Source organism: Saccopteryx leptura, chromosome 6, assembly GCF_036850995.1.
Source record: "Saccopteryx leptura isolate mSacLep1 chromosome 6, mSacLep1_pri_phased_curated, whole genome shotgun sequence".
Taxonomy (NCBI): domain Eukaryota; kingdom Metazoa; phylum Chordata; class Mammalia; order Chiroptera; family Emballonuridae; genus Saccopteryx; species Saccopteryx leptura.
The window spans coordinates 92957103-92967590 of NC_089508.1; the positions used below are offsets into that span (position 1 = coordinate 92957103).

General features: G+C 55.4%; 1 protein-coding gene across 1 annotated transcript; it reads right to left on the reverse strand.

Annotated features, from left to right (window-relative positions):
- Positions 1-187: 187 nt before the first annotated feature.
- Positions 188-9961, reverse strand: JPH4 (junctophilin 4). The gene is made up of 6 exons (XM_066344327.1): positions 9341-9961; positions 8271-8820; positions 6774-7545; positions 3579-3697; positions 2725-3257; positions 188-1800 (listed from the first exon to the last, which is right to left on the reverse strand). Exons 2-6 carry the CDS (start codon positions 8647-8649, stop codon positions 1717-1719), a joined length of 1887 nt encoding a protein of 628 aa, XP_066200424.1. The 5' UTR covers positions 8650-8820; positions 9341-9961; the 3' UTR covers positions 188-1716.
- Between the last annotated feature and the right edge of the window lie 527 nt (positions 9962-10488).

Below are 10488 nucleotides of genomic sequence, written 5' to 3' on the forward strand. Positions count from 1 at the left end.
CGCTGAGCAGTCTTGATTCTCTGACCTCGGGCTTCGGAGTTTAGGGGAAGGGCTCAGCTACACAGGGTCCTGGAGACGCTTCACAGCCCGTTTTCCCCAAGAGGGCTCCTCGTACATTCTCGCCGCCCCGGAATCCTCAGAGAGCTTGGGTTTGAAGCCATCGCACTCCAAAGGAGATGACAGTCCCCCCCCTTTTTGAACTTTTTTATTAATATATTTTTTTTTTGTTAAATTTCTTTGTACTTTTTTCCTGCAAGACTTGGTGTTGGCGGCACTATTGTAGTTTAACTTCAATCCCAAATTCCAAGAAATAGAAATCAGAAGTAAAGGTTGAGAGGGGAGGAAGGAGGGAGGCAGGCCAAGGAGTAAACAGAGTTTGACTAGAAAAAAAAAAAGAGGTGTGTGTAGTGGGCATTCCCAGGCAAGGCCATTCCTTGAGGGGAGGGGTTTGACAGGCAGCTTGCCTCTGCCTCATGCAGGGGAGGGAGGAAAGATCCCCTGGGGACCTTACAGTCCCCTCTTCCTAGGGTTTCCTGCCCCAGGGGAAAAGTTAGTACCAGGGATCAGCCACAACCTCAAACAGGGCTCTCTAACTACCTCTCACCCCAGCTGGACATCCAGCTCTGCCCTGCCTGGAAAGTGTGTGATAGATTGTCTTCCTGTGATCCTCTCCTTCTGTTTACCCATTTCGCAAGATTCTGATATGATGCGGGAAGAGATAACCCACTTAGAAATTAAGGTTGTTGCAACTTTTGCTGCCCTATGAGCTCCTTTTAACTGATCTGGTTCCATTCCCCAAAACTGCCTCCCCCAACACAGCTGCCAGAGTTGGGGAGTGGGGTCCTTGCTCAAGCACCTCTAACCCTCTGCTGTAGGAATGTCTTCTTTAGGCCCCTTAGAAATTTAATCAAAGGCCACAAGTGAGTCCAGACCAGCCAAATAAACTTTTAGGGGAGAAATAAGGGTGGGAGAGGTCAGTGGGTGGACTTAGCTGCATTGGGCTCTTTCCTTTGCACATTACTTTTGACATGGTATGCCACCCTAGGGGTTTGGACAAGTGGCTGGCTGTTGAGGAAAGAAAGTGAGAGATGCTAGGGAGTCATTCTACTTTTCATTTCCCTCATCTCTCTCAGGAAAGGATGGAATTAGGCAAGAACCTATCTCAGTGCTTGGAGGGGAGATAGGATCCTCCACAGTCAGAGATGGTGGCTGCACACTTTCCCACTTTTTCACTACGTCTCAGAGGGACCCCAGGCCCCTGGGTTAGGGAGCCACAGCAGCTTGCCCAGGAGCTTGCCCAGTATAGTCACTCCTTCATTTTGTTCCTCATTTCAGGAGACTCCTCAGGACACCAAACCCACACCCTCATCCAAGTTCAGGTCTAAAGAAAAGGTGGGGAGGGTGTGGGGCAATGGTCTGACTTGGATTTGTGTGTCTCAGAGAAGATAGCAACTCTGAGCAAGAAAAGCCCTTCATATGTAAACAATCTAGAGAAGGGAAGGGTTGGGGTGGGGAGGGAGTGAGGAAGACAGAATAAATGAGAGAACCTGAAAGAGATCAGGATAGAAAAAGCAAGAGAATAAAACAAAGGGAAACAGAGAAGAAAGGAAAGGGAGAAGAGAAAGAAAGAACAATCAGAAGGAGGAAAAGAGAAAAAGGCAGGTCAAAGGAGTGAAGAGGCAGCAACCAAAGCCAGAATTAGGCCAGGCAGGAGCCTTAGGTGAGGAGCTGGGAGAACAGGAACGCCAGGCTGAGGTCCAGGAGGGCCACGGCTCCCACCACCAGGGGGTTGGCAGGTCCCTAGAGAGACAAGGGAAATGCAGTTTCAGTCCCTGAGGACCAGGTCCCACCTTTCTTCCTTGGCTGCGATGGAAAAACTGAAGGGTCCCAAGCACCTGTCCTCAGAGGTCAGAGAAGGGGGATTGCCAACCTTTGTTTTGTATTGCAAAACACTCCACTTCCTCCAGCCAGGGCCCCACCTTCCCTCTGGCTCCCTGAAGTCAGGAACAGCCCTTCCTCCCACCTCCTTTCACTCCACTCCCACCAGCATGTCACGTGGCTCAGGCAGAAGGTGCCTGGCCTTAGTAGCATGCATTGGCAACAGCAGCTGGTACTGCAGTAAAGCAGAAAGGGATGAAGGGGCGAGGATGTGGTTGCTAGGAAACAGAAGGCCTGGAGTCCAATCAGAGTAGAGGGTTCTAGGGAAACTCCACCCTCCTGGTTTTCTGCCTTCTTTCCTATTTCCCTTCTTCCCAGGAGAGGGAGGGAGAGTCAGGGTAGGGAGGGAACAAGCTTTTCCTTTTTTATTTCTGGGCACCAGAGACAGAAAGTGTGGAGGTGGTGGGGGTGGAGTAGGAAACTGAGAGATGGAAATGATCTGGAAGGAGAACAGGGAAAGATGTTCTGGCTCTACCATTAATTATTCATTTGTAACTTTGGGCAAGTTACTTTAAGTGCTCTGGGCCTCAGTTTCCCTTTTTGTCAAAAGAGGGAGTTGGACATGAAGGTCCCTAAGGTTTCTTGAGCTCTCAAGTTTTTAAATTATTTTGAAGTAGGATATGGTTTAAGACTGGGCAAGCAGAGAGAAAGTTGAATCCAAATCAAAGTCCCTCAGGGGACCAGAGAGAGCTCTGGAAAGGATGAGAAGCAATGCTTTGAGAACAGGGGTCAGAAAGGAGCTGAGACTCAGAGGGCACAAAACCAGAAGGGGGGTGTCTGTCTCACCGGCTGGGCAGGCCTCTCGGTTGCAGCTGGCTCCTCAAGCTCTTCCATCAGGCACCCAGCTTCAGGACCTCTTGAGGACAGGCCCCTCAGGACCAGTGTGGACATGGGCTCAGGTTCCAGGGCCCCTGGGGTCTTCATGGGAGGCAAGGGCTCTTCATCTTCCCCTTCCTCCTCTCGAAGGCTGCTGGAACTGTCACTGCAGCCTCCAAGTAGTGGGGAACCGTCTCTGGGTCCTGGGCCTTGGATCCCACCTTCATCTTCGGCCTCGTAGCCAGCTAGTTCCTCTGCCTGTTCACCTGGGCCCCCCCACTCCTCGGGCCAAGCTTTGGGGCTGGAGAAGGGACCCTGATCCCCTCCAGGAGGCAGTGGATTCCGGCAGGCAGGGGGTCGCCAGGGTTGGCGGGAAGAGGCAGGGCTGCTGGGCAGTTCAGGGGAACCCTCTGAGGGGGTCAGTCCGTTCTCGTACACCCCAGGGCTGTCCTCATCCAAAGGCTCTGTGTCGGAACCTTCTGAATCTTGCCTGGGTCTGCGGCCTGGGGCAGGGATAGCTAAGAATCAGAGGGGCCTCACTGGCCTTGAACAGAAAAGCTACAGCCTTATCCCCCTGACTGGGCACCTCCCAGGACTTTGGTATTCCCAGACTTACAACCTCTCATTGCAAAACCCCAACCCCTTGTCCTTCTTACCTATTTCATCAGTTCCCAGTTCTGTTCCTTACCCTGCACCCTTGGTGCCCTGAGACCCTCATGCTTTGACTTTTCCACTCCCTGTTCCCTGTTGGGGTTCCCTTCCCCTTTCCCTTCCAGCTCCCCAGGAGATCCATATCCCCACTCCCCAGGCTGCCCATGTCTCACCTGGGGCCTCTAACATGGGTTGCAGGTCCTGGGCTATCAGTTTGGCCATTCGAGCAGCCTCCACAGCCTTCTCGGCAACGCTGCTGGCTGCTACTGCCTTTAGAAGAGCGTCTGCTGCCCTGTCAGGTTCCAAGTACAGGATCTGAGCAGACCTGTTCAGATGCTCCAGCCCCCGGCTCCTGTCCCCACCCAGAGCACACCCTCCAGATCTGAGCCCACCCTGGGAGTCCCTCGCCCTTGCTCACACTCTGCCAGCTACTTCCAGTCCCCGACCCGGCAGGGTAGCTGGTCTTTGTTTTCCTCTCCTAGACCTGGGCTCTGCCTGCTGTCATCACACCTTCCTGGTCTCCTCACAGCCTTCCACCATTACACCCTGTAGTAACACCTCCCTTCTTCAAGCTACAGGTCCAGGCCCTCCCCAGCTTCCATCAGCTTTGGTATTCCATTCCTGTCCTGCTCCCTTCCCATGACAACTGAGACCTCACTCACTTAGCACATCCCTCTGCAGTCGCACCTGCTTGGTGTTTACAAGCTATGCCTGCTGCCCTGTTTGCTGTTGGTACCTCCTGTCATTATCAATTCCTTTCACATTCCCTGGGGTCACACAGCTAGCTCTCTGTGGGGTTCAGGGTGTTTTCCTGTACCTCAGTCCTGCCCTGCTAACAGTTTCACCCCCTGCCCTTGCTCTGAGCCACCCTCTTCCTGTGTTAGGGGCATTTGCCTCTTTTCTCCTCACCACTGTCAGCCCTTATCGAATCCTGCCTCTCCTTGCAGATTTCCTGACATGGGAGTCTAACATCTTGCTATTCCTAAGCCTCTCCTGTTACTGCATTGCTCTTCCCCTGCCTCACTACCACTGCCCTCCTTATACTTTTTGAACTTGAACTAGAGTAAGGAGGGGTCCCCTTTTTCTGCTGTTATCTATTCCCTCTTCCTGCCAACGTGCAGGCTTTCTCAACACGGTGATTATATCTTCTGGGTAAGCTCGTTTCTCTTCTACAGCCCCTGTCCCACCCTGCCCTGCTCCTTAGGTACAGGTTACCTTGAAGCATTATCAATCCTTTCCCTACTGTGGTTCCCAATTCTCCCTCTGATGTCAGACATTTCCTCAAATTTTCCTTCCCTTTCAGCCTCTGCTGTTAATGGTAGATACCTTGTTATCATTAAATTATAGTTCTGTAATCCTGACTGATATACTTGCCATGGGACTGAATGGATCAACTCATGACTCCCTCTGTTCCCAGGACTGTTTAACCTGGCCCGAGAAGGTAGTCTGGGTATGGGGATAGTGAGGAAGGTGGTGGTATCCACTGCAGACTTAGGTCTATCTGCTTTGTATGTACCTTGGAAGATATGGTCAGCCTTCTCCCATCAAAGCTGGTGGTTCAAGGACCTTTAGAGCCTGCTTGGAGAAACCTTGGATAATGCTATTCTTCCATCTTAGGGCTTTCAGACTCTATATGTTTAGCTGTCCTGAAACTCAGCTGGTCTCAGGATTTAGGGCAGAGGATGAGGATGCAGTCTTGGGTTACATTGAGGTCTATTGTCAGCAAAAAAACCCCTGCAACACTAACAAGAGCCTGTGTTTTTGAGAGGAGAGGGTATGGATGATTAAGTCCTAGGCAGTAGACCCAGTCTGTGCTTAGGCAATGGGCCAGGCTCAGGCTACCTGGCAGAGGAACCTGCTGAGGCTCTGCTGTTTCCATGGCAGCTTGCAGCCAATCAGATTTGCCAGGCCTGTTGCTGGGAAGACCAACCAGCCTCCTCCCACTGCCTGATCTTACAGCTACTGAGATCAGTTTTTCCTGCACATGCCCATTACCCATCTAGCCTAAAATGCTGCCTGGTACTTTGCCTTCCCTCTTCCCTGGCTTAAGCCCTGGGCTCTAACTATTAGATGCTCAGATATGTGTATAGATACACATTCTCTGGCTCAGGCATCTACTCAATATGACACCACACACACACACACACACACACACACACAAACACACACCCTTTGTCACTCAATATACAAACCCACTGAAGCATATTTAGACATATCTTGACCTATGATCCTCTTAAACAGTCTCAAAATTAAACAAAATCCTTCAGCTGTAGCCTCCCCTTTAAATAAAATCCAATATATAAAAATTCATGTGTCGGTTGCATAAATCTGGGGTCTGTAAATATCATTACAGATGGCTTTTTGGCTTTCTTTAGATCTGGGCTATCTTCTCCAGCAGTCACAAGTCATATGTAGCTATTAAGCACTTAAAATGTGCTAGCCTGAATTGAAATGAGGTGCCGTAAATGTAAACTACACACTAGGTTGCAAAAACTTAGTAAAAAAAAGGGGGGGGGGGAGAAGAAAAGGAATATAAAATATCTCATTTGTAGTTTTATTTTAATTAGAGGTTAAAAGGATAATATTTTGGCTATAGTGGTCTAAATAAAATATATTATTTAAATTCATTTCATCTGTTTCTTTTTATTTTTATATGGTTACTAGAAGATTTAAAATTATGTATTTGCTACAGAATATTCCTACCGGACAGTGCTGCTTTAAATAACAAGGTTCCTGATGCATGGAAACGTAATCTGATCTACAAAAAAAAAAAAAAAAAAAGAAAGAAAAAAAGAAAAATTCATTTTCTGGCAAGCCTCCTTCCTCCCTTCAAATCTTTATCAGTGGGTAAAGAATGGGAGGCAGAGGAGGCAAAGCTGAGGGGGGTCATCTTTCTAGGGGATAGGTCATCTGTACAAAGCAGACCTCCCCAAGTCCCCCAGGCTGGAATGGTATCTGACTGTGGGCAGGCTGTGCCGTGTGGAAGGCACACTCCAGCTCCCTGCCCAGGGCTGCGGCTCCCGCCTGAGGCCTGGAGGCTGGATCAGCTGTAAAATGAGGAAGACTAGGGACATGTCTGAGTTCTAAGAGGTTTCTGGGCCTGCACAAGGCAGCACTCATTGCTAATATCACACACAATGACAGTCTCCAGAAAAGACACTGAGACGCACAGTCTCACCCGGCTTCCCTTAAACACCCAGCCACCCACAGTTACACCTACATCCACCAGTAGCCTCAGATGCAAACGCTCCAAACTCCCAGGGCTACAGCTGCCTGGCCTAGGCCTTCTCTAGGCACCAATCCCCTTTCCTGTCTCCAGAGTACCTTCTCCCCTTAGCCCAGCCTTGGCTCCTGCACCCAATGCCCACCTGGTAGCGGCAATCTCCTGGCGCTGGCGGGCAGCGCTCACAGCTCGACGGGCGCCCTCAACAGCCCTGTCCACCTTCTCCTTGACTTTGCCCCGCCGAAGGGCCAGAGGCAGGAGGCTGCGCACGCGCCCTCCGTGCACCAGCCTGTTGCGTTTGTACTTGCCCTCTTCACGGGAGCCGTCGGGGCGGGTGGTGCGCCCGTAGCCGTGCCGCCGGTTGCCTAGCCACTCGCCCTCGTAGCGAAGCCCGTTGGAGCGCTGGCTCACGCCGTAGCCGCTGCGCCGGTCGGCGCGCCATTCGCCAGCATACACTTCAGTGGCAGAGCCCTCGATGAGGGCGGGAGGCACTGGGGCTGGGGGCCCGCTGGCCTCAGAGCCCGGGGGTCCTGAGCTGCCCACCTCGCTGCTCACCTCGCTACGCAGGGAGCCCCGCTTGCTGCCCAAGGAGCTGCGGCGCCCGCCCGCGCGGAGCCCACTGAGCAGCAGCGAGCGGCGAAAGAAGCCGCCGGCCGCGGGGGTGCGCTTACGGGAGGACGCGCCGTCAACGTCCCCGGGCCCGGCCAGCACGAAGCCGCCCCGCGAGCCGGACGCCGGGCTCCCTCCCTCGTCGCCAGGCAAGGGCAGGGGCGGCGGCGGCGTCGGGGGGTCGCTGTGGCCAGAGTCCAGGGAGGTGCGGCGGGGCGAGCGCAGCAGCGCCGCCTGGTGGTAGGGCACGCTCTGGCGCACCCCGTAGCCGTGGCGCTTCCCGGTCTGCCACTGGCCCTGGTAGGTGCCTGCGGGCGGGGGAGGGTAGGGAGGAAGGGTCAGGACCTGCTGCTCCTTGCACCCCAGGCCCCAAGCATCCCCGGAAGCCTTAGCGTGGAGGTCGGGGAAGGGCACTAGGTCTGGGGACAGGCCAGGTTGGTTCGGAAGGTGTGGAAAAGCTGAGCGAAGATAGACAAGTAGCAGAACATCTGGATTTTTGGCAGTGCGTAGACGAGGGAAAGGGAGGCAGGCGGGCTTGGGTGTGTGAGGACAGGCAGTCCAGAGGGTGTGACGGACAGGCTGACGGGGTGAATAAGATAGCCATGTGACAAGCAAACAGGACTAGGAGGGGCAAGCCGACTGAAGAAATGTGAGGGGCCAGGCCGAGCAGAGGGGTTAGGGGCAAGTAGGAGGAGAGGGGGGTGTGCAGGCCCGGCAGGGAGGAGCGGTGTAAGGGGCTGGCGCGCGGGGTGTGCGAGGGTCAGGTAGACTGGGGGAAGGGGCGGGGAGGAACAGGTAGACTGGGGACAGGGAAAAGCAGGCAGGGGGCAGACAAATGAGTAAGGCGTGTGCGATGGCGGGAGGAGAGGGCAGAAAGATGGGCGCAAGGGTGCATGTCGATGGGGATGGTATATGGGAAAAGCGCGGGGCATGGGGGTGGGGGAACCATGGCGGGGAAAGGCATACGTGGGCCAGACGGACTGGGAGGCGTACGCAGACGAGCAGACAGACAGTAGTGGGCAGGGCCCCGCACCTCCGTCGGAGTAGGTCTCGGTGCCGTAGCCGTCCTGGAAGCCGTCCTTCCAGAGCCCGGCGTAGCGAAGGCCGGACGCGCTCTCCCACACGCCGCTGCGCCCCTTCAGCCCGCCCAGCCACTCGCCGCGGTACGTCCAGCGGCTCTTGCGCTCTACGCCCAGCCCTTCACGCTTGCCCTGCTGCCAGTGGCCCTGGTAGCTGTGTCCGCCGGGCCCCGTGAAGACGCCCAGCGACTCGAAGCCGTGCGCCCAGCAGCCGCTGTACTCGCCCTGGGCGCCGGGCCCCGTGCACACGCCGTAGCCATGTGCCCGCCCCGCCTCCCAGCCCCCCACGTAGCAGCCCCCGTCGTCAAAGTCGAACTTGCCCCCGGGGGACATGCATGTAGTTGGCGCGGCCTCAGCCCCCCGGCGGCTCAGCGCATCCTGGGGCTGGAGAGCCGGCTGGGGGCCTGGGAGCCGGGCGAGGCCTGGGGGCGGGGGCAGTTAAACCGGGGCCGGGCGGGGGGGCCCCAGCGCAGGCTGGCAGGGCCGGACCCTCATCCTGAGTGGCTGCGGAGAAAGAGGGGGGAAGTGGTGAGCGAGGCCCCTCCTCTTTGCCCGCGGCTCTCAGGCCCAGCGGCTCCGGGGCATCAGCACCGCCCCCAACCCCCCACATTCAGCAGCATTTTACAGCGGCTCCTGAGCTTTGGAGGCACAGGGGCTCCCCCACCCCTCCATTATGGTAGAGGGCCTCTCCCATGACTTGGGGTCCCAATCCCAAGCAGGAGTCCCACTTCTCCAATCTAGACCCCAAAATGTCGAGCGTGGATGGCAGTTTTCGGGAGGAGGGTCTGAGAAGAAGCTGGGTAGAGTCTTAGGTCATCCGCTTCCTTGGGTGCTGTCAGGGCCCCTCTCCCGATTCTGTGGCTTCCCAGGCAAAGGAGGGATGTTGAAAATGTAGCGGGGAGATCTGAGCAAGGTGGGCAGAGGGTTCGGTGTCGGAAAGAACGGGGATGCGGGGAGCTCTGCAGGGCAGACGCGAGGGTGGGGACGGGGCAGGCGGGCAGGAGGGAGTGGGCAGGTTACTCACCATGTGGGCTGGGGCTCAGGCTGCCTCCCGGGCACGGCGTCCATGGCAGGGTAGCTCCACTCCCACCGCGCCCCGACCGGCCAAGCCCCCACCCCTTCCGGAGAGACTGCTCCAACCCAGAGAGAGCGCAGGTGGGGAGCGCAGAAGAGTCCCCCTCTCCCCAGCTGGAGAACCAGGCAGTGAGGGAGGGGGCGAGTAGTGGCAAGGGTTGCGGGGGGGGGGGGGGGCTGAGAATAGTGTAGGGAAAAAAAATCTGCCCTGGATGGAGATAGGGAAGAGGAGCTAGGAGCTGGGTGGGAAGGGAGAGGGGGCTACCAAGAGGGGGTGTTTTTATTATGTTTTTTCTTCTTCTGGTTGGGAGAGGGAAAAAAAAATATCAAAATTCCGATTCCATCCCAGCACAAATCAATGTTTGCTCCATCCCAGCATCACGGGGGAGGCTGGGCTAGGCAGATTTAAAGGGGCAGGGAGAAGAGAGAGAGGAGAGGGTGGGGAAAGGAGACAGAAGATGAGACAGTGGCGATGATAACGGTGGTAGGGGGATGTCCAAGCAGAAAAGGATGGATGTCTGATAAACCTGCCATGAAGGAAGAGGCAGGTACACGGGAGAGTGAGAGGCGTATAGACCCCCACGGTGGAAAAAAACCCCCGAGATTCTGGCTGGGAATGGGGTGAGGCAGGAGGGAGGGGAGAGGAGTAAGGGGGAGGAGCTGAAGATGGGGAGGCTGGGGGAAGCCGAAGCCAGGCGGGGGAGGAAAGATGCTGGTGAGGCCGGGAGAGAGCGAGAGGAATACAAAGGAAGAGGTGCAGGGGTGAGAGCCGAGGCGGGAGGTGCTGGCAGAGAGGGTGGGAAGGAGGGAAATCCATTCTGGGTCTGGTGAAGGATGGCAAGGAGGAGAGGAGCAGGGGAGGAGGAAAAGGAGGGAGAAAAAAAAATAAATACATGGAGATTGAGAGTAAAATAAGGGTTGTGAAGGAAAAGAGAAAGCTCTGCACAGGGAAGGGCAGACATGGGCAGAGAAATCCAGGCAGGCAGAGCCCAAGCAGAGGCAGGAGGGTCGGAAGTGGTGTTGTGGGGCTCTGAGGAGAAGGAGGAACCTGCCAGCTGCTTGGACTGAAGCCAGGAGGCCTTCGATGCCTGTGTTCAC